General features: G+C 52.7%; 1 protein-coding gene across 2 annotated transcripts in view; it reads right to left on the reverse strand.

The window, feature by feature from the left end:
- Positions 1 to 3,264: 3,264 nt before the first annotated feature.
- The window catches only part of LRSAM1 (leucine rich repeat and sterile alpha motif containing 1), a 53,289-nt gene continuing 31,461 nt past the window's right edge, over positions 3,265 to 25,092 (reverse strand). For both annotated transcript variants that reach the window (XM_072125341.1, XM_072125340.1), the window contains one exon: positions 3,265 to 3,775. In XM_072125341.1, the coding sequence (XP_071981442.1) occupies positions 3,650 to 3,775 (126 nt within the window). In that variant the 3' untranslated portion in view covers positions 3,265 to 3,649. The remainder of the gene's footprint in view (positions 3,776 to 25,092) is intronic.

The following is a 25,092-nucleotide window of genomic DNA, read 5'->3' on the forward strand; positions in this document are numbered from 1 at the left end:
CGGTTTCACTACCAAAAACTTGAACCTGATGCGATATCCGGAGCCTCAAGTTTATCAAAGCAGATTTTTATAGTCCCATAATAGAGCATCACCGAAGAGGAAGACGGGAGGGTCTCCACCACCTTATGGGGGTAAGACTGGCTGCTCAGGATTTCGGGATTGTGAGAGTTGTGTGAAGTTCTCTTGATCTTTCTGGTTGGAGATGGAGAAACTGCAGAACTCTACAGTCCAGACCTTCTGTCCTACAGGTGGAGACCCTCAGTAACTCCGCTCCCGCTCTGCGCTGCCGTCATGTCTCATCCAGGACTTTCTTCTTGTCAAGATCCTGAGACTTGAGAGATGTCCAGACATCGGCTGGAGATGCAGATTTTATTCCCCAGCCCGCTGGACTTGGCTTCTTGTATGGGGCAGTGGGTTTATCACTAACTGACCCCTGTGCTGGTACATCGGGTGATGAGGGGAGTTGCACGGGGCGTTCGTGGGGTGTGTGAGATGCTGCACTTTGGCTCCTGCAGCGGTCGCTGTTGTGGAACACGGGGTTAAACTTGTGCGTAAAGAGCAGGGTGTTCCTGTTAATGTAAGAACCTGACGGGGGGGGGGGGGGGGGGATGATTAATTTTGATGACGCTGCTGTGGCAGGTATCATCGCCTAAAGATACAATTCACTTCTAAAACAGGAAAGTTCTGCAGATTTTTGCTACATCAGACGTGTAGCGGACGGGACCAGTTTGCAACCTTTGAATGTAGATGAGGGTTTCCATTCACTGACATCCTGCAGCGAAATCCTCTTGTCATGTGGCCAGAGCTCGGGTTTATTGCTTGAGTAATGAAAATTTCTACTTTCTATATTTAATTCCTCACAGTTCTCTAGAACTCTGCTTGCTGTCATTGTATACGTCCCATGGATAAATGCCATTCCCTTATCATGTGATGTCACACAGGTGCACAGCTCGTTGCACCTGTGTGACATCACATGACCGGGGATATATAATGAACCGTGCACCTGTGTGACCTCACATGACCGGGGATATATATAACAAGCCGTGCACCTGTGTGACATCACATGACCGGGGATATATAATGAACCGTGCACCTGTGTGACATCACATGACCGGGGATATATATATATAACAAGCCGTGCACCTGTGTGACATCACATGACCGGGGATATATAACGAGCCGTGCACCTGTGTGACATCACATGACCGGGGATATATAATGAACCGTGCACCTGTGTGACCTCACATGACCGGGGATATATATAACAAGCCGTGCACCTGTGTGACATCACATGACCGGGGATATATATAACAAGCCGTGCACCTGTGTGACATCACATGACCGGGGATATATATAACAAGCCGTGCACCTGAGTGACCTTGACTGATCAATTAATATAGAATGTCCCATTAGACTTTCTGTAACATTTCATCACAGAATATAAATTATTTGCTGAAATGTGACGACCCCTTTAGGGTAGATGGGCACATGATACAATACATCTATGTGTTGATGTTTTTGGAAGGGGCCGCTCATGTTCTTGTAATCCTGGCCACATTTTAAGCAAAACGCACACTGGATATTCCATGCAAAGGCACTTTTTATTATAAGGAGGGGTCCAGGTCTGGAGGGGGGGATGTCGCCCTGACATGGGGGTGAGGGACACATGACAGTGTATGGAGAGAATGTGTATACAGGCAGCAGACAGGTCACAGTATAGAGAGTATACACCCATATATACAGGGAAGGGTGACATATGTCAGATGGGGGTGGTAGTACTACCCATAAAATCCCTTTAAGATCTGAGATGTCCTCCTGCTCAAGGACCATGACGGTGACAGGTGTCCACGGGAGGATCAGTCATCAGATATTATCCTCGATACTCCGTGTTACATAACGAGGTTTATAGTTCTGCAGAACAAACTAACAGGACGGTGAATGATTTGTCTGCTGTCCGGGAGGGGGGCAGAGTCCTGTCACACGTGAGTGTACTATAGGTGACAGTATAACGTCTGTCCTGTCACATGTGAGTGTACTATAGGTGACTGTATAATGTCTGTCCTGTCACACGCGAGTGTACTATAGGTGACTGTGTAACGTCTGTCCTGTCACATGTGAGTGTACTATAGGTGACTGTATAATGGCTGTCCTGTCACACGCGAGTGTACTATAGGTGACTGTGTAACGTCTGTCCCGTCACACGTGAGTGTACTATAGGTGACTGTGTAACGTCTGTCGCGTCACCAGCGAGTGTACTATAGGTGACTGTGTAACGTCTGTCGCGTCACCAGCGAGTGTACTATAGGTGACTGTGTAACGTCTGTCGCGTCACCAGCGAGTGTACTATAGGTGACTGTGTAACGTCTGTCCCGTCACCAGCGAGTGTACTATAGGTGACTGTGTAACGTCTGTCCCGTCACCAGCGAGTGTACTATAGGTGACTGTGTAACGTCTGTCCCGTCACCAGCGCGTGTACTATAGGTGACTGTGTAACGTCTGTCCCGTCACACGCGAGTGTACTATAGGTGACTGTGTAACGTCTGTCCCGTCACCAGCGCGTGTACTATAGGTGACTGTGTAACGTCTGTCCCGTCACCAGCGCGTGTACTATAGGTGACTGTGTAACGTCTGTCCCGTCACCAGCGAGTGTACTATAGGTGACTGTGTAACGTCTGTCCCGTCACCAGCGAGTGTACTATAGGTGACTGTGTAACGTCTGTCCCGTCACCAGCGAGTGTACTATAGGTGACTGTGTAACGTCTGTCCCGTCACCAGCGAGTGTACTATAGGTGACTGTGTAACGTCTGTCCCGTCACCAGCGCGTGTACTATAGGTGACTGTGTAACGTCTGTCCCGTCACCAGCGCGTGTACTATAGGTGACTGTGTAACGTCTGTCCCGTCACACGCGAGTGTACTATAGGTGACTGTGTAACGTCTGTCCCGTCACACGCGAGTGTACTATAGGTGACTGTGTAACGGCCACCCCCAAATACCCCTAAAACACAGCAAATAACTTAAAAACAACACTGGACGTGACATCACCAAATATCCACATGTATTCAAGGGTTAATGACAAGATTCATCCAATGGATGAATCTTTACGGACTGGAGTATGTACTAACCGAAAGACCCCAAAATGGGTGGAGCTTGGGTTGAATGTACCCCAAATCAGGCGTTTGTGGTATGTTGGGGGCAAAGGGGAGAACCCCCCCACAATAGAAGTCCCCTAAATTCACAGCTTGTGGAGCGGGATTAGTGTCCCCCCCCCCTATAAATAAATGCTGTAGTGGAAGGGAAGGACATGCGGGGTCATCCATACAGCATACATAGGCTAGCGGACCCCCGAGGGTCCTCCGCATCATCCTATCCTGTAATAAATAACTTATGGTACATAAACACATAGAAAAGAACAGTAATGGCTGCAGTGATCCCACAACATCGGGGGGTAAGTGACCCCCGGGAGGTGGAGGAATATAGAAGGATGGAGCACGCGCTGCAATACCGTGACTATCCACCGGGGGCAGGCGAGGAGGACGGACTACATCACCCAGATCTGGCGCTAATCTATACTACTCCGGGGGATAATCTATACTGCTCCTGCAATGCACGTTCCTTCATGTAACACCGGACCGGGCGCTGCGGCGCCTCTTAAGTGCTCTGGTAGATCCGGATCCGCTGGCTGATGTCTCTGCGGCACAGGGGGCAGGTCTGGAGGGCGTCTCCGCAGGTGGCACAGCAACAGACGTGACCGCAGGGGAGGAAGATCGCCTGGGCCTGGAAAACACGGACGGGGTAATTATTACTGACCTGTAGGAGGCGCTGCCCCCCATACAAGACCCTGCCACCCCCCACCATATCAGAAGATCAGACTACAATCTATACTGCAGTGCCACCCACTACTAGTTACCCCGCACCATTACCCCAATCCTGCCCCTGCTGGTAACATCCAGTCATTACACCTCCACCATTACCCCAATCCTGCCCCTGCTGGTAACATCCAGTCATTACACCTCCACCATTACCCCAATCCTGCCCCTGCTGGTAACATCCAGTCATTACACCTCCACCATTACCCCAATCCTGCCCCTGCTGGTAACATCCAGTCATTACACCTCCACCATTACCCCAATCCTGCCCCTGCTGGTAACATCCAGTCATTACACCTCCACCATTACCCCAATCCTGCCCCTGCTGGTAACATCCAGTCATTACACCTCCACCATTACCCCAATCCTGCCCCTGCTGGTAACATCCAGTCATTACACCTCCACCATTACCCCAATCCTGCCCCTGCTGGTAACATCCAGTCATTACACCTCCACCATTACCCCAATCCTGCCCCTGCTGGTAACATCCAGTCATTACACCTCCACCATTACCCCAATCCTGCCCCTGCTGGTAACATCCAGTCATTACACCTCCACCATTACCCCAATCCTGCCCCTGCTGGTAACACCCAGTCACTACACCTCCACCATTATCCCAATCCTGCCCCTGCTGGTAACATCCAGTCATTACACCTCCACCATTACCCCAATCCTGCCCCTGCTGGTATCATCCAGTCATTACACCTCCACCATTACCCCAATCCTGCCCCTGCTGGTAACATCCAGTCATTACACCTCCACCATTACCCCAATCCTGCCCCTGCTGGTAACATGTAGTCATTACACCTCCACCATTACCCCAATCCTGCCCCTGCTGGTAACACCCAGTCACTACACCTCCACCATTACCCCAATCCTGCCCCTGCTGGTAACATCCAGCCACTACACCTCCACCATTACCCCAATCCTGCCCCTGCTGGTAACATCCAGTCATTACACCTCCACCATTACCCCAATCCTGCCCCTGCTGGTAACATCCAGTCATTACACCTCCACCATTCCCCCAATCCTGCCCCTGCTGGTAACATCCAGTCATTACACCTCCACCATTACCCCAATCCTGCCCCTGCTGGTAACATCCAGTCATTACACCTCCACCATTACCCCAATCCTGCCCCTGCTGGTAACATCCAGTCATTACACCTCCACCATTACCCCAATCCTGCCCCTGCTGGTAACATCCAGTCATTACACCTCCACCATTACCCCAATCCTGCCCCTGCTGGTAACATCCAGTCATTACACCTCCACCATTACCCCAATCCTGCCCCTGCTGGTAACATCCAGTCATTACACCTCCACCATTACCCCAATCCTGCCCCTGCTGGTAACATGTAGTCATTACACCTCCACCATTACCCCAATCCTGCCCCTGCTGGTAACACCCAGTCACTACACCTCCACCATTACCCCAATCCTGCCCCTGCTGGTAACATCCAGCCACTACACCTCCACCATTACCCCAATCCTGCCCCTGCTGGTAACATCCAGTCATTACACCTCCACCATTCCCCCAATCCTGCCCCTGCTGGTAACATCCAGTCATTACACCTCCACCATTACCCCAATCCTGCCCCTGCTGGTAACATGTAGTCATTACACCTCCACCATTACCCCAATCCTGCCCCTGCTGGTAACACCCAGTCACTACACCTCCACCATTACCCCAATCCTGCCCCTGCTGGTAACATCCAGCCACTACACCTCCACCATTACCCCAATCCTGCCCCTGCTGGTAACATCCAGTCATTACACCTCCACCATTACCCCAATCCTGCCCCTGCTGGTAACATCCAGTCATTACACCTCCACCATTCCCCCAATCCTGCCCCTGCTGGTAACATCCAGTCATTACACCTCCACCATTACCCCAATCCTGCCCCTGCTGGTAACATGTAGTCATTACACCTCCACCATTACCCCAATCCTGCCCCTGCTGGTAACACCCAGTCACTACACCTCCACCATTACCCCAATCCTGCCCCTGCTGGTAACATCCAGCCACTACACCTCCACCATTACCCCAATCCTGCCCCTGCTGGTAACATCCAGTCATTACACCTCCACCATTCCCCCAATCCTGCCCCTGCTGGTAACATCCAGTCATTACACCTCCACCATTACCCCAATCCTGCCCCTGCTGGTAACATGTAGTCATTACACCTCCACCATTACCCCAATCCTGCCCCTGCTGGTAACACCCAGTCACTACACCTCCACCATTACCCCAATCCTGCCCCTGCTGGTAACATCCAGCCACTACACCTCCACCATTACCCCAATCCTGCCCCTGCTGGTAACACGTAGTCATTACACCTCCACCATTACCCCAATCCTGCCCCTGCTGGTAACACGTAGTCATTACACCTCCACCATTACCCCAATCCTGCCCCTGCTGGTAACACGTAGTCATTACACCTCCACCATTACCCCAATCCTGCCCCTGCTGGTAACACGTAGTCATTACACCTCCACCATTACCCCAATCCTGCCCCTACTGGTAACATCCAGTCATTACACCTTCACCATTACCCCAATCCTGCCCCTGCTGGTAACATCCAGTCATTACACCTCCACCATTACCCCAATCCTGCCCCTGCTGGTAACACGTAGTCATTACACCTCCACCATTACCCCAATCCTGCCCCTGCTGGTAACACCCAGTCACTACACCTCCACCATTATCCCAATCCTGCCCCTGCTGGTAACATCCAGTCATTACACCTCCACCATTACCCCAATCCTGCCCCTGCTGGTAACATCCAGTCATTACACCTCCACCATTACCCCAATCCTGCCCCTGCTGGTAAAACGTAGTCATTACACCTCCACCATTACCCCAATCCTGCCCCTGCTGGTAACATCCAGTCATTACACCTCCACCATTACCCCAATCCTGCCCCTGCTGGTAACATCCAGTCATTACACCTCCACCATTACCCCAATCCTGCCCCTGCTTGTAACACCCAGTCACTACACCTCCACCATTACCCCAATCCTGCCCCTGCTGGTAACACGTAGTCATTACACCTCCACCATTACCCCAATCCTGCCCCTGCTGGTAACACGTAGTCATTACACCTCCACCATTACCCCAATCCTGCCCCTGCTGGTAACATCCAGTCATTACACCTCCACCATTCCCCCAATCCTGCCCCTGCTGGTAACACGTAGTCATTACACCTCCACCATTACCCCAATCCTGCCCCTGCTGGTAACATCCAGTCATTACACCTCCACCATTACCCCAATCCTGCCCCTGCTGGTAACATGTAGTCATTACACCTCCACCATTACCCCAATCCTGCCCCTGCTGGTAACACCCAGTCACTACACCTCCACCATTACCCCAATCCTGCCCCTGCTGGTAACACGTAGTCATTACACCTCCACCATTACCCCAATCCTCCACCTGCTGGTAACATCCAGTCATTACACCTCCACCATTACCCCAATCCTGCCCCTGCTGGTAACACGTAGTCATTACACCTCCACCATTACCCCAATCCTCCACCTGCTGGTAACATCCAGTCATTACACCTCCACCATTACCCCAATCCTGCCCCTGCTGGTAACATCCAGTCATTACACCTCCACCATTACCCCAATCCTGCCCCTGCTGGTAACACGTAGTCATTACACCTCCACCATTGCCCCAATCCTGCCCCTGCTGGTAACACGTAGTCATTACACCTCCACCATTACCCCAATCCTGCCCCTGCTGGTAACACGTAGTCATTACACCTCCACCATTACCCCAATCCTGCCCCTGCTGGTAACATCCAGTCATTACACCTCCACCATTACCCCAATCCTGCCCCTGCTGGTAACACGTAGTCATTACACCTCCACCATTACCCCAATCCTGCCCCTGCTGGTAACATCCAGTCATTACACCTCCACCATTACCCCAATCCTGCCCCTGCTGGTAACATCCAGTCATTACACCTCCACCATTCCCCCAATCCTGCCCCTGCTGGTAACACGTAGTCATTACACCTCCACCATTACCCCAATCCTGCCCCTGCTGGTAACACGTAGTCATTACACCTCCACCATTACCCCAATCCTGCCCCTGCTGGTAACACGTAGTCATTACACCTCCACCATTACCCCAATCCTGCCCCTGCTGGTAACACGTAGTCATTACACCTCCACCATTACCCCAATCCTGCCCCTGCTGGTAACACGTAGTCATTACACCTCCACCATTACCCCAATCCTGCCCCTGCTGGTAACATCCAGTCATTACACCTCCACCATTACCCCAATCCTGCCCCTGCTGGTAACATGTAGTCATTACACCTCCACCATTACCCCAATCCTGCCCCTGCTGGTAACACCCAGTCACTACACCTCCACCATTACCCCAATCCTGCCCCTGCTGGTAACACGTAGTCATTACACCTCCACCATTACCCCAATCCTCCACCTGCTGGTAACATCCAGTCATTACACCTCCACCATTACCCCAATCCTGCCCCTGCTGGTAACACGTAGTCATTACACCTCCACCATTACCCCAATCCTCCACCTGCTGGTAACATCCAGTCATTACACCTCCACCATTACCCCAATCCTGCCCCTGCTGGTAACATCCAGTCATTACACCTCCACCATTACCCCAATCCTGCCCCTGCTGGTAACACGTAGTCATTACACCTCCACCATTACCCCAATCCTGCCCCTGCTGGTAACACGTAGTCATTACACCTCCACCATTACCCCAATCCTGCCCCTGCTGGTAACATCCAGTCATTACACCTCCACCATTACCCCAATCCTGCCCCTGCTGGTAACACCCAGTCACTACACCTCCACCATTATCCCAATCCTGCCCCTGCTGGTAACATCCAGTCATTACACCTCCACCATTACCCCAATCCTGCCCCTGCTGGTATCATCCAGTCATTACACCTCCACCATTACCCCAATCCTGCCCCTGCTGGTAACATCCAGTCATTACACCTCCACCATTGCCCCAATCCTGCCCCTGCTGGTAACACGTAGTCATTACACCTCCACCATTACCCCAATCCTGCCCCTGCTGGTAACACGTAGTCATTACACCTCCACCATTACCCCAATCCTGCCCCTGCTGGTAACATCCAGTCATTACACCTCCACCATTACCCCAATCCTGCCCCTGCTGGTAACACGTAGTCATTACACCTCCACCATTACCCCAATCCTGCCCCTGCTGGTAACATCCAGTCATTACACCTCCACCATTACCCCAATCCTGCCCCTGCTGGTAACATCCAGTCATTACACCTCCACCATTACCCCAATCCTGCCCCTGCTGGTAACATCCAGTCATTACACCTCCACCATTACCCCAATCCTGCCCCTGCTGGTAACATCCAGTCATTACACCTCCACCATTACCCCAATCCTGCCCCTGCTGGTAACATCCAGTCATTACACCTCCACCATTACCCCAATCCTGCCCCTGCTGGTAACACCCAGTCACTACACCTCCACCATTATCCCAATCCTGCCCCTGCTGGTAACACGTAGTCATTACACCTCCACCATTACCCCAATCCTCCCCCTGCTGGTAACACCCAGTCACTACACCTCCACCATTATCCCAATCCTGCCCCTGCTGGTAACATCCAGTCATTACACCTCCACCATTACCCCAATCCTGCCCCTGCTGGTAACATCCAGTCATTACACCTCCACCATTACCCCAATCCTGCCCCTGCTGGTAACACGTAGTCATTACACCTCCACCATTACCCCAATCCTGCCCCTGCTGGTAACACGTAGTCATTACACCTCCACCATTACCCCAATCCTGCCCCTGCTGGTAACATCCAGTCACTACACCTCCACCATTACCCCAATCCTGCCCCTGCTGGTAACATCCAGTCATTACACCTCCACCATTACCCCAATCCTGCCCCTGCTGGTAACACCCAGTCATTACACCTCCACCATTACCCCAATCCTGCCCCTGCTGGTAACACCCAGTCATTACACCTCCACCATTACCCCAATCCTGCCCCTGCTGGTAACACCCAGTCACTACACCTCCACCATTATCCCAATCCTGCCCCTGCTGGTAACACGTAGTCATTACACCTCCACCATTACCCCAATCCTGCCCCTGCTGGTAACATCCAGTCATTACACCTCCACCATTACCCCAATCCTGCCCCTGCTGGTAACACGTAGTCATTACACCTCCACCATTACCCCAATCCTGCCCCTGCTGGTAACACGTAGTCATTACACCTCCACCATTACCCCAATCCTGCCCCTGCTGGTAACACGTAGTCATTACACCTCCACCATTACCCCAATCCTGCCCCTGCTGGTAACACGTAGTCATTACACCTCCACCATTACCCCAATCCTGCCCCTGCTGGTAACACGTAGTCATTACACCTCCACCATTACCCCAATCCTGCCCCTGCTGGTAACATCCAGTCATTACACCTCCACCATTACCCCAATCCTGCCCCTGCTGGTAACATCCAGTCATTACACCTCCACCATTACCCCAATCCTGCCCCTGCTGGTAACATCCAGTCATTACACCTCCACCATTACCCCAATCCTGCCCCTGCTGGTAACATCCAGTCATTACACCTCCACCATTACCCCAATCCTGCCCCTGCTGGTAACACCCAGTCACTACACCTCCACCATTACCCCAATCCTGCCCCTGCTGGTAACATCCAGTCATTACACCTCCACCATTACCCCAATCCTGCCCCTGCTGGTAACATCCAGTCATTACACCTCCACCATTCCCCCAATCCTGCCCCTGCTGGTAACATCCAGTCACTACACCTCCACCATTACCCCAATCCTGCCCCTGCTGGTAATATCCAGTCATTACACCTCCACCATTCCCCCAATCCTGCCCCTGCTGGTAATATCCAGTCATTACACCTCCACCATTCCCCCAATCCTGCCCCTGCTGGTAACATCCAGTCACTACACCTCCACCATTACCCCAATCCTGCCCCTGCTGGTAACATCCAGTCACTACACCTCCACCATTACCCCAATCCTGCCCCTGCTGGTAACATCCAGTCACTACACCTCCACCATTACCCCAATCCTGCCCCTGCTGGTAATATCCAGTCATTACACCTCCACCATTCCCCCAATCCTGCCCCTGCTGGTAACATCCAGTCATTACACCTCCACCATTACCCCAATCCTGCCCCTGCTGGTAACATGTAGTCATTACACCTCCACCATTACCCCAATCCTGCCCCTGCTGGTAACACCCAGTCACTACACCTCCACCATTACCCCAATCCTGCCCCTGCTGGTAACATCCAGTCACTACACCTCCACCATTACCCCAATCCTGCCCCTGCTGGTAACACGTAGTCATTACACCTCCACCATTACCCCAATCCTGCCCCTGCTGGTAACACGTAGTCATTACACCTCCACCATTACCCCAATCCTGCCCCTGCTGGTAACACGTAGTCATTACACCTCCACCATTACCCCAATCCTGCCCCTGCTTGTAACACCCAGTCACTACACCTCCACCATTACCCCAATCCTGCCCCTGCTGGTAACACGTAGTCATTACACCTCCACCATTACCCTAATCCTGCCCCTGCTGGTAACACGTAGTCATTACACCTCCACCATTACCCCAATCCTGCCCCTGCTGGTAACACGTAGTCATTACACCTCCACCATTACCCCAATCCTGCCCCTGCTGGTAACATCCAGTCACTACACCTCCACCATTACCCCAATCCTGCCCCTGCTGGTAACATCCAGTCATTACACCTCCACCATTACCCCAATCCTGCCCCTGCTGGTAACACGTAGTCATTACACCTCCACCATTACCCCAATCCTGCCCCTGCTGGTAACATCCAGTCATTACACCTCCACCATTACCCCAATCCTGCCCCTGCTGGTAACACGTAGTCATTACACCTCCACCATTACCCCAATCCTGCCCCTGCTGGTAACACGTAGTCATTACACCTCCACCATTACCCCAATCCTGCCCCTGCTGGTAACATCCAGTCACTACACCTCCACCATTACCCCAATCCTGCCCCTGCTGGTAACATCCAGTCATTACACCTCCACCATTACCCCAATCCTGCCCCTGCTGGTAACATCCAGTCACTACACCTCCACCATTACCCCAATCCTGCCCCTGCTGGTAACATCCAGTCATTACACCTCCACCATTACCCCAATCCTGCCCCTGCTGGTAACACGTAGTCATTACACCTCCACCATTACCCCAATCCTGCCCCTGCTGGTAACATCCAGTCATTACACCTCCACCATTACCCCAATCCTGCCCCTGCTGGTAACATCCAGTCATTACACCTCCACCATTACCCCAATCCTGCCCCTGCTGGTAACATTCAGTCATTACACCTCCACCATTACCCCAATCCTGCCCCTGCTGGTAACATCCAGTCATTACACCTCCACCATTACCCCAATCCTGCCCCTGCTGGTAACATCCAGTCATTACACCTCCACCATTACCCCAATCCTGCCCCTGCTGGTAACATCCAGTCATTACACCTCCACCATTACCCCAATCCTGCCCCTGCTGGTAACACGTAGTCATTACACCTCCACCATTACCCCAATCCTGCCCCTGCTGGTAACACGTAGTCATTACACCTCCACCATTACCCCAATCCTGCCCCTGCTGGTAACATTCAGTCATTACACCTCCACCATTACCCCAATCCTGCCCCTGCTGGTAACATCCAGTCATTACACCTCCACCATTACCCCAATCCTGCCCCTGCTGGTAACATCCAGTCACTACACCTCCACCATTACCCCAATCCTGCCCCTGCTGGTAACACGTAGTCATTACACCTCCACCATTACCCCAATCCTGCCCCTGCTGGTAACATCCAGTCATTACACCTCCACCATTACCCCAATCCTGCCCCTGCTGGTAACATCCAGTCATTACACCTCCACCATTACCCCAATCCTGCCCCTGCTGGTAACATTCAGTCATTACACCTCCACCATTACCCCAATCCTGCCCCTGCTGGTAACATCCAGTCATTACACCTCCACCATTACCCCAATCCTGCCCCTGCTGGTAACATCCAGTCATTACACCTCCACCATTACCCCAATCCTGCCCCTGCTGGTAACATCCAGTCATTACACCTCCACCATTACCCCAATCCTGCCCCTGCTGGTAACACGTAGTCATTACACCTCCACCATTACCCCAATCCTGCCCCTGCTGGTAACACGTAGTCATTACACCTCCACCATTACCCCAATCCTGCCCCTGCTGGTAACATTCAGTCATTACACCTCCACCATTACCCCAATCCTGCCCCTGCTGGTAACATCCAGTCATTACACCTCCACCATTACCCCAATCCTGCCCCTGCTGGTAACACGTAGTCATTACACCTCCACCATTACCCCAATCCTACCCCTGCTGGTAACATCCAGTCATTACACCTCCACCATTACCCCAATCCTGCCCCTGCTGGTAACATTCAGTCATTACACCTCCACCATTACCCCAATCCTGCCCCTGCTGGTAACACGTAGTCATTACACCTCCACCATTACCCCAATCCTGCCCCTGCTGGTAACACCCAGTCATTACGCCTCCACCATTACCCCAATCCTGCCCCTGCTGGTAACATCCAGTCATTACACCTCCACCATTACCCCAATCCTGCCCCTGCTGGTAACATCCAGTCATTACACCTCCACCATTACCCCAATCCTGCCCCTACTGGTAACATCCAGTCATTACACCTCCACCATTACCCCAATCCTGCCCCTGCTGGTAACACCCAGTCACTACACCTCCACCATTACCCCAATCCTGCCCCTGCTGGTAACATCCAGTCATTACACCTCCACCATTATCCCAATCCTGCCCCTACTGGTAACATTCAGTCATTACACCTCCACCATTACCCCAATCCTACCCCTGCTGGTAACACGTAGTCATTACACCTCCACCATTACCCCAATCCTGCCCCTGCTGGTAACATCCAGTCATTACACCTCCACCATTACCCCAATCCTGCCCCTGCTGGTAACACGTAGTCATTACACCTCCACCATTACCCCAACCCTGCCCCTGCTGGTAACATCCAGTCATTACACCTCCACCATTACCCCAATCCTGCCCCTGCTGGTAACACGTAGTCATTACACCTCCACCATTACCCCAATCCTGCCCCTGCTGGTAACACCCAGTCATTACACCTCCACCATTACCCCAATCCTGCCCCTGCTGGTAACATCCAGTCATTACACCTCCACCAGTGCCCCAATCCTGCCCCTGCTGGTAACACGTAGTCATTACACCTCCACCATTACCCCAATCCTGCCCCTGCTGGTAACACGTAGTCATTACACCTCCACCATTACCCCAATCCTGCCCCTGCTGGTAACACGTAGTCATTACACCTCCACCATTACCCCAATCCTGCCCCTGCTGGTAACACGTAGTCATTACACCTCCACCATTACCCCAATCCTGCCCCTGCTGGTAACACGTAGTCATTACACCTCCACCATTACCCCAATCCTGCCCCTGCTGGTAACACGTAGTCATTACACCTCCACCATTACCCCAATCCTGCCCCTACTGGTAACATCCAGTCATTACACCTTCACCATTACCCCAATCCTGCCCCTGCTGGTAACATCCAGTCATTACACCTCCACCATTACCCCAATCCTGCCCCTGCTGGTAACACGTAGTCATTACACCTCCACCATTACCCCAATCCTGCCCCTGCTGGTAACACGTAGTCATTACACCTCCACCATTCCCCCAATCCTGCCCCTGCTGGTAACATCCAGTCATTACACCTCCACCATTCCCCCAATCCTGCCCCTGCTGGTAACACGTAGTCATTACACCTCCACCATTACCCCAATCCTGCCCCTGCTGGTAACATCCAGTCATTACACCTCCACCATTACCCCAATCCTGCCCCTGCTGGTAACACCCAGTCACTACACCTCCACCATTATCCCAATCCTGCCCCTGCTGGTAACACGTAGTCATTACACCTCCACCATTACCCCAATCCTGCCCCTGCTGGTAACACGTAGTCATTACACCTCCACCATTACCCCAATCCTGCCCCTGCTGGTAACACGTAGTCATTACACCTCCACCATTACCCCAATCCTGCCCCTGCTGGTAACATCCAGTCATTACACCTCCACCATTACCCCAATCCTGCCCCTGCTGGTAACATCCAGTCATTACACCTCCACCATTACCCCAATCCTGCCCCTGCTGGTAACACGTAGTCATTACACCTCCACCATTACCCCAATCCTGCCCCTGCTGGTAACACGTAGTCATTACACCTCCACCATTACCCCAATCCTGCCCCTGCTGGTAACATCCAGTCATTACACCTCCACCATTACCCCAATCCTGCCCCTGCTGGTAACATCCAGTCATTACACCTCCACCATTACCCCAATCCTGCCCCTGCTGGTAACACGTAGTCATTACACCTCCACCATTACCCCAATCCTGCCCCTGCTGGTAACACGTAGTCATTACACCTCCACCATTACCCCAATCCTGCCCCTGCTGGTAACACGTAGTCATTACACCTCCACCATTACCCCAATCCTGCCCCTGCTGGTAACACCCAGTCATTACACCTCCACCATTACCCCAATCCTGCCCCTGCTGGTAACACCCAGTCATTACACCTCCACCATTACCCCAATCCTGCCCCTGCTGGTAACATCCGGTCACTACACCTCCACCATTACCCCAATCCTGCCCCTGCTGGTAACATCCAGTCATTACGCCTCCACCATTACCCCAATCCTGCCCCTGCTGGTAACACCCAGTCACTACACCTCCACCATTACCCCAATCCTGCCCCTGCTGGTAACATCCAGTCATTACGCCTCCACCATTACCCCAATCCTGCCCCTGCTGGTAACACGTAGTCATTACACCTCCACCATTACCCCAATCCTGCCCCTGCTGGTAACACCCAGTCACTACACCTCCACCATTACCCCAATCCTGCCCCTGCTGGTAACATCCAGTCATTACGCCTCCACCATTACCCCAATCCTGCCCCTGCTGGTAACACGTAGTCATTACACCTCCACCATTACCCCAATCCTGCCCCTGCTGGTAACATCCAGTCATTACACCTCCACCATTACCCCAATCCTGCCCCTGCTGGTAACACGTAGTCATTACACCTCCACCATTACCCCAATCCTGCCCCTGCTGGTAACACGTAGTCATTACACCTCCACCATTACCCCAATCCTGCCCCTGCTGGTAACATCCAGTCATTACACCTCCACCATTCCCCCAATCCTGCCCCTGCTGGTAACACGTAGTCATTACACCTCCACCATTACCCCAATCCTGCCCCTGCTGGTAACACGTAGTCATTACACCTCCACCATTACCCCAATCCTGCCCCTGCTGGTAACATCCAGTCACTACACCTCCACCATTACCCCAATCCTGCCCCTGCTGGTAACATCCAGTCATTACACCTCCACCATTACCCCAATCCTGCCCCTGCTGGTAACACGTAGTCATTACACCTCCACCATTACCCCAATCCTGCCCCTGCTGGTAACATCCAGTCATTACACCTCCACCATTACCCCAATCCTGCCCCTGCTGGTAACACGTAGTCATTACACCTCCACCATTACCCCAATCCTGCCCCTGCTGGTAACACGTAGTCATTACACCTCCACCATTACCCCAATCCTGCCCCTGCTGGTAACATCCAGTCACTACACCTCCACCATTACCCCAATCCTGCCCCTGCTGGTAACATCCAGTCATTACACCTCCACCATTACCCCAATCCTGCCCCTGCTGGTAACATCCAGTCACTACACCTCCACCATTACCCCAATCCTGCCCCTGCTGGTAACACGTAGTCATTACACCTCCACCATTACCCCAATCCTGCCCCTGCTGGTAACATCCAGTCATTACACCTCCACCATTACCCCAATCCTGCCCCTGCTGGTAACATCCAGTCATTACACCTCCACCATTACCCCAATCCTGCCCCTGCTGGTAACATTCAGTCATTACACCTCCACCATTACCCCAATCCTGCCCCTGCTGGTAACATCCAGTCATTACACCTCCACCATTACCCCAATCCTGCCCCTGCTGGTAACATCCAGTCATTACACCTCCACCATTACCCCAATCCTGCCCCTGCTGGTAACATCCAGTCATTACACCTCCACCATTACCCCAATCCTGCCCCTGCTGGTAACACGTAGTCATTACACCTCCACCATTACCCCAATCCTGCCCCTGCTGGTAACACGTAGTCATTACACCTCCACCATTACCCCAATCCTGCCCCTGCTGGTAACATTCAGTCATTACACCTCCACCATTACCCCAATCCTGCCCCTGCTGGTAACATCCAGTCATTACACCTCCACCATTACCCCAATCCTGCCCCTGCTGGTAACACGTAGTCATTACACCTCCACCATTACCCCAATCCTGCCCCTGCTGGTAACATCCAGTCACTACACCTCCACCATTACCCCAATCCTGCCCCTGCTGGTAACATCCAGTCATTACACCTCCACCATTACCCCAATCCTGCCCCTGCTGGTAACATCCAGTCACTACACCTCCACCATTATCCCAATCCTGCCCCTGCTGGTAACATCCAGTCATTACACCTCCACCATTACCCCAATCCTGCCCCTGCTGGTAACATCCAGTCACTACACCTCCACCATTACCCCAATCCTGCCCCTGCTGGTAACACGTAGTCATTACACCTCCACCATTACCCCAATCCTGCCCCTGCTGGTAACATCCAGTCATTACACCTCCACCATTACCCCAATCCTGCCCCTGCTGGTAACATCCAGTCATTACACCTCCACCATTACCCCAATCCTGCCCCTGCTGGTAACATTCAGTCATTACACCTCCACCATTACCCCAATCCTGCCCCTGCTGGTAACATCCAGTCATTACACCTCCACCATTACCCCAATCCTGCCCCTGCTGGTAACATCCAGTCATTACACCTCCACCATTACCCCAATCCTGCCCCTGCTGGTAACATCCAGTCATTACACCTCCACCATTACCCCAATCCTGCCCCTGCTGGTAACACGTAGTCATTACACCTCCACCATTACCCCAATCCTGCCCCTGCTGGTAACACGTAGTCATTACACCTCCACCATTACCCCAATCCTGCCCCTGCTGGTAACATTCAGTCATTACACCTCCACCATTACCCCAATCCTGCCCCTGCTGGTAACATCCAGTCATTACACCTCCACCATTACCCCAATCCTGCCCCTGCTGGTAACACGTAGTCATTACACCTCCACCATTACCCCAATCCTACCCCTGCTGGTAACATCCAGTCATTACACCTCCACCATTACCCCAATCCTGCCCCTGCTGGTAACATTCAGTCATTACACCTCCACCATTACCCCAATCCTGCCCCTGCTGGTAACACGTAGTCATTACACCTCCACCATTACCCCAATCCTGCCCCTGCTGGTAACACCCAGTCATTACGCCTCCACCATTACCCCAATCCTGCCCCTGCTGGTAACATCCAGTCATTACACCTCCACCATTACCCCAATCCTGCCCCTGCTGGTAACATCCAGTCATTACACCTCCACCATTACCCCAATCCTGCCCCTACTGGTAACATCCAGTCATTACACCTCCACCATTACCCCAATCCTGCCCCTGCTGGTAACACCCAGTCACTACACCTCCACCATTACCCCAATCCTGCCCCTGCTGGTAACATCCAGTCATTACACCTCCACCATTATCCCAATCCTGCCCCTACTGGTAACATTCAGTCATTACACCTCCACCATTACCCCAATCCTACCCCTGCTGGTAACACGTAGTCATTACACCTCCACCATTACCCCAATCCTGCCCCTGCTGGTAACATCCAGTCATTACACCTCCACCATTACCCCAATCCTGCCCCTGCTGGTAACACGTAGTCATTACACCTCCACCATTACCCCAACCCTGCCCCTGCTGGTAACATCCAGTCATTACACCTCCACCATTACCCCAATCCTGCCCCTGCTGGTAACACGTAGTCATTACACCTCCACCATTACCCCAATCCTGCCCCTGCTGGTAACACGTAGTCATTACACCTCCACCATTACCCCAATCCTGCCCCTGCTGGTAACACCCAGTCATTACACCTCCACCATTACCCCAATCCTGCCCCTGCTGGTAACATCCAGTCATTACACCTCCACCAGTGCCCCAATCCTGCCCCTGCTGGTAACACGTAGTCATTACACCTCCACCATTACCCCAATCCTGCCCCTGCTGGTAACACGTAGTCATTACACCTCCACCATTACCCCAATCCTGCCCCTGCTGGTAACACGTAGTCATTACACCTCCACCATTACCCCAATCCTGCCCCTGCTGGTAACACGTAGTCATTACACCTCCACCATTACCCCAATCCTGCCCCTGCTGGTAACACGTAGTCATTACACCTCCACCATTACCCCAATCCTGCCCCTGCTGGTAACACGTAGTCATTACACCTCCACCATTACCCCAATCCTGCCCCTGCTGGTAACATCCAGTCATTACACCTCCACCATTACCCCAATCCTGCCCCTGCTGGTAACATCCAGTCATTACACCTCCACCATTACCCCAATCCTGCCCCTGCTGGTAACACGTAGTCATTACACCTCCACCATTACCCCAATCCTGCCCCTGCTGGTAACACGTAGTCATTACACCTCCACCATTACCCCAATCCTGCCCCTGCTGGTAACATCCAGTCATTACACCTCCACCATTACCCCAATCCTGCCCCTGCTGGTAACATCCAGTCATTACACCTCCACCATTACCCCAATCCTGCCCCTGCTGGTAACACGTAGTCATTACACCTCCACCATTACCCCAATCCTGCCCCTGCTGGTAACACGTAGTCATTACACCTCCACCATTACCCCAATCCTGCCCCTGCTGGTAACACGTAGTCATTACACCTCCACCATTACCCCAATCCTGCCCCTGCTGGTAACACCCAGTCATTACACCTCCACCATTACCCCAATCCTGCCCCTGCTGGTAACACGTAGTCATTACACCTCCACCATTACCCCAATCCTGCCCCTGCTGGTAACATCCAGTCACTACACCTCCACCATTACCCCAATCCTGCCCCTGCTGGTAACATCCAGTCATTACACCTCCACCATTACCCCAATCCTGCCCCTGCTGGTAACATCCAGTCACTACACCTCCACCATTATCCCAATCCTGCCCCTGCTGGTAACATCCAGTCATTACACCTCCACCATTACCCCAATCCTGCCCCTGCTGGTAACATCCAGTCACTACACCTCCACCATTACCCCAATCCTGCCCCTGCTGGTAACACGTAGTCATTACACCTCCACCATTACCCCAATCCTGCCCCTGCTGGTAACATCCAGTCATTACACCTCCACCATTACCCCAATCCTGCCCCTGCTGGTAACATCCAGTCATTACACCTCCACCATTACCCCAATCCTGCCCCTGCTGGTAACATTCAGTCATTACACCTCCACCATTACCCCAATCCTGCCCCTGCTGGTAACATCCAGTCATTACACCTCCACCATTACCCCAATCCTGCCCCTGCTGGTAACATCCAGTCATTACACCTCCACCATTACCCCAATCCTGCCCCTGCTGGTAACATCCAGTCATTACACCTCCACCATTACCCCAATCCTGCCCCTGCTGGTAACACGTAGTCATTACACCTCCACCATTACCCCAATCCTGCCCCTGCTGGTAACACGTAGTCATTACACCTCCACCATTACCCCAATCCTGCCCCTGCTGGTAACATTCAGTCATTACACCTCCACCATTACCCCAATCCTGCCCCTGCTGGTAACATCCAGTCATTACACCTCCACCATTACCCCAATCCTGCCCCTGCTGGTAACACGTAGTCATTACACCTCCACCATTACCCCAATCCTACCCCTGCTGGTAACATCCAGTCATTACACCTCCACCATTACCCCAATCCTGCCCCTGCTGGTAACATTCAGTCATTACACCTCCACCATTACCCCAATCCTGCCCCTGCTGGTAACACGTAGTCATTACACCTCCACCATTACCCCAATCCTGCCCCTGCTGGTAACACCCAGTCATTACGCCTCCACCATTACCCCAATCCTGCCCCTGCTGGTAACATCCAGTCATTACACCTCCACCATTACCCCAATCCTGCCCCTGCTGGTAACATCCAGTCATTACACCTCCACCATTACCCCAATCCTGCCCCTACTGGTAACATCCAGTCATTACACCTCCACCATTACCCCAATCCTGCCCCTGCTGGTAACACCCAGTCACTACACCTCCACCATTACCCCAATCCTGCCCCTGCTGGTAACATCCAGTCATTACACCTCCACCATTATCCCAATCCTGCCCCTACTGGTAACATTCAGTCATTACACCTCCACCATTACCCCAATCCTACCCCTGCTGGTAACACGTAGTCATTACACCTCCACCATTACCCCAATCCTGCCCCTGCTGGTAACATCCAGTCATTACACCTCCACCATTACCCCAATCCTGCCCCTGCTGGTAACACGTAGTCATTACACCTCCACCATTACCCCAACCCTGCCCCTGCTGGTAACATCCAGTCATTACACCTCCACCATTACCCCAATCCTGCCCCTGCTGGTAACACGTAGTCATTACACCTCCACCATTACCCCAATCCTGCCCCTGCTGGTAACACGTAGTCATTACACCTCCACCATTACCCCAATCCTGCCCCTGCTGGTAACACCCAGTCATTACACCTCCACCATTACCCCAATCCTGCCCCTGCTGGTAACATCCAGTCATTACACCTCCACCAGTGCCCCAATCCTGCCCCTGCTGGTAACACGTAGTCATTACACCTCCACCATTACCCCAATCCTGCCCCTGCTGGTAACACGTAGTCATTACACCTCCACCATTACCCCAATCCTGCCCCTGCTGGTAACACGTAGTCATTACACCTCCACCATTACCCCAATCCTGCCCCTGCTGGTAACACGTAGTCATTACACCTCCACCATTACCCCAATCCTGCCCCTGCTGGTAACACGTAGTCATTACACCTCCACCATTACCCCAATCCTGCCCCTGCTGGTAACACGTAGTCATTACACCTCCACCATTACCCCAATCCTGCCCCTACTGGTAACATCCAGTCATTACACCTTCACCATTACCCCAATCCTGCCCCTGCTGGTAACATCCAGTCATTACACCTCCACCATTACCCCAATCCTGCCCCTGCTGGTAACACGTAGTCATTACACCTCCACCATTACCCCAATCCTGCCCCTGCTGGTAACACGTAGTCATTACACCTCCACCATTACCCCAATCCTGCCCCTGCTGGTAACATCCAGTCATTACACCTCCACCATTCCCCCAATCCTGCCCCTGCTGGTAACACGTAGTCATTACACCTCCACCATTACCCCAATCCTGCCCCTGCTGGTAACATCCAGTCATTACACCTCCACCATTACCCCAATCCTGCCCCTGCTGGTAACACCCAGTCACTACACCTCCACCATTATCCCAATCCTGCCCCTGCTGGTAACACGTAGTCATTACACCTCCACCATTACCCCAATCCTGCCCCTGCTGGTAACACGTAGTCATTACACCTCCACCATTACCCCAATCCTGCCCCTGCTGGTAACACGTAGTCATTACACCTCCACCATTACCCCAATCCTGCCCCTGCTGGTAACATCCAGTCATTACACCTCCACCATTACCCCAATCCTGCCCCTGCTGGTAACATCCAGTCATTACACCTCCACCATTACCCCAATCCTGCCCCTGCTGGTAACACGTAGTCATTACACCTCCACCATTACCCCAATCCTGCCCCTGCTGGTAACACGTAGTCATTACACCTCCACCATTACCCCAATCCTGCCCCTGCTGGTAACACGTAGTCATTACACCTCCACCATTACCCCAATCCTGCCCCTGCTGGTAACATCCAGTCATTACACCTCCACCATTACCCCAATCCTGCCCCTGCTGGTAACATCCAGTCATTACACCTCCACCATTACCCCAATCCTGCCCCTGCTGGTAACACGTAGTCATTACACCTCCACCATTACCCCAATCCTGCCCCTGCTGGTAACACGTAGTCATTACACCTCCACCATTACCCCAATCCTGCCCCTGCTGGTAACACGTAGTCATTACACCTCCACCATTACCCCAATCCTGCCCCTGCTGGTAACACCCAGTCATTACACCTCCACCATTACCCCAATCCTGCCCCTGCTGGTAACACCCAGTCATTACACCTCCACCATTACCCCAATCCTGCCCCTGCTGGTAACATCCAGTCATTACACCTCCAACATTACCCCAATCCTGCCCCTGCTGGTAACACGTAGTCATTACACCTCCACCATTACCCCAATCCTGCCCCTGCTGGTAACACCCAGTCACTACACCTCCACCATTACCCCAATCCTGCCCCTGCTGGTAACATCCAGTCATTACGCCTCCACCATTACCCCAATCCTGCCCCTGCTGGTAACACGTAGTCATTACACCTCCACCATTACCCCAATCCTGCCCCTGCTGGTAACATCCAGTCATTACACCTCCACCATTACCCCAATCCTGCCCCTGCTGGTAACACGTAGTCATTACACCTCCACCATTCCCCCAATCCTGCCCCTGCTGGTAACACGTAGTCATTACACCTCCACCATTACCCCAATCCTGCCCCTGCTGGTAACACGTAGTCATTACACCTCCACCATTACCCCAATCCTGCCCCTGCTGGTAACACGTAGTCATTACACCTCCACCATTACCCCAATCCTGCCCCTACTGGTAACATCCAGTCATTACACCTTCACCATTACCCCAATCCTGCCCCTGCTGGTAACATCCAGTCATTACACCTCCACCATTACCCCAATCCTGCCCCTGCTGGTAACACGTAGTCATTACACCTCCACCATTACCCCAATCCTGCCCCTGCTGGTAACACGTAGTCATTACACCTCCACCATTACCCCAATCCTGCCCCTGCTGGTAACATCCAGTCATTACACCTCCACCATTCCCCCAATCCTGCCCCTGCTGGTAACACGTAGTCATTACACCTCCACCATTACCCCAATCCTGCCCCTGCTGGTAACACCCAGTCACTACACCTCCACCATTATCCCAATCCTGCCCCTGCTGGTAACACGTAGTCATTACACCTCCACCATTACCCCAATCCTGCCCCTGCTGGTAACATCCAGTCATTACACCTCCACCATTACCCCAATCCTGCCCCTGCTGGTAAAACGTAGTCATTACACCTCCACCATTACCCCAATCCTGCCCCTGCTGGTAACATCCAGTCATTACACCTCCACCATTACCCCAATCCTGCCCCTGCTGGTAACATCCAGTCATTACACCTCCACCATTACCCCAATCCTGCCCCTGCTTGTAACACCCAGTCACTACACCTCCACCATTACCCCAATCCTGCCCCTGCTGGTAACACGTAGTCATTACACCTCCACCATTACCCCAATCCTGCCCCTGCTGGTAACACGTAGTCATTACACCTCCACCATTACCCCAATCCTGCCCCTGCTGGTAACATCCAGTCATTACACCTCCACCATTCCCCCAATCCTGCCCCTGCTGGTAACACGTAGTCATTACACCTCCACCATTACCCCAATCCTGCCCCTGCTGGTAACATCCAGTCATTACACCTCCACCATTACCCCAATCCTGCCCCTGCTGGTAACATGTAGTCATTACACCTCCACCATTACCCCAATCCTGCCCCTGCTGGTAACACCCAGTCACTACACCTCCACCATTACCCCAATCCTGCCCCTGCTGGTAACACGTAGTCATTACACCTCCACCATTACCCCAATCCTCCACCTGCTGGTAACATCCAGTCATTACACCTCCACCATTACCCCAATCCTGCCCCTGCTGGTAACACGTAGTCATTACACCTCCACCATTACCCCAATCCTCCACCTGCTGGTAACATCCAGTCATTACACCTCCACCATTACCCCAATCCTGCCCCTGCTGGTAACATCCAGTCATTACACCTCCACCATTACCCCAAT

Source organism: Engystomops pustulosus, chromosome 9, assembly GCF_040894005.1.
Source record: "Engystomops pustulosus chromosome 9, aEngPut4.maternal, whole genome shotgun sequence".
NCBI classification, from domain to species: Eukaryota; Metazoa; Chordata; class Amphibia; order Anura; family Leptodactylidae; genus Engystomops; species Engystomops pustulosus.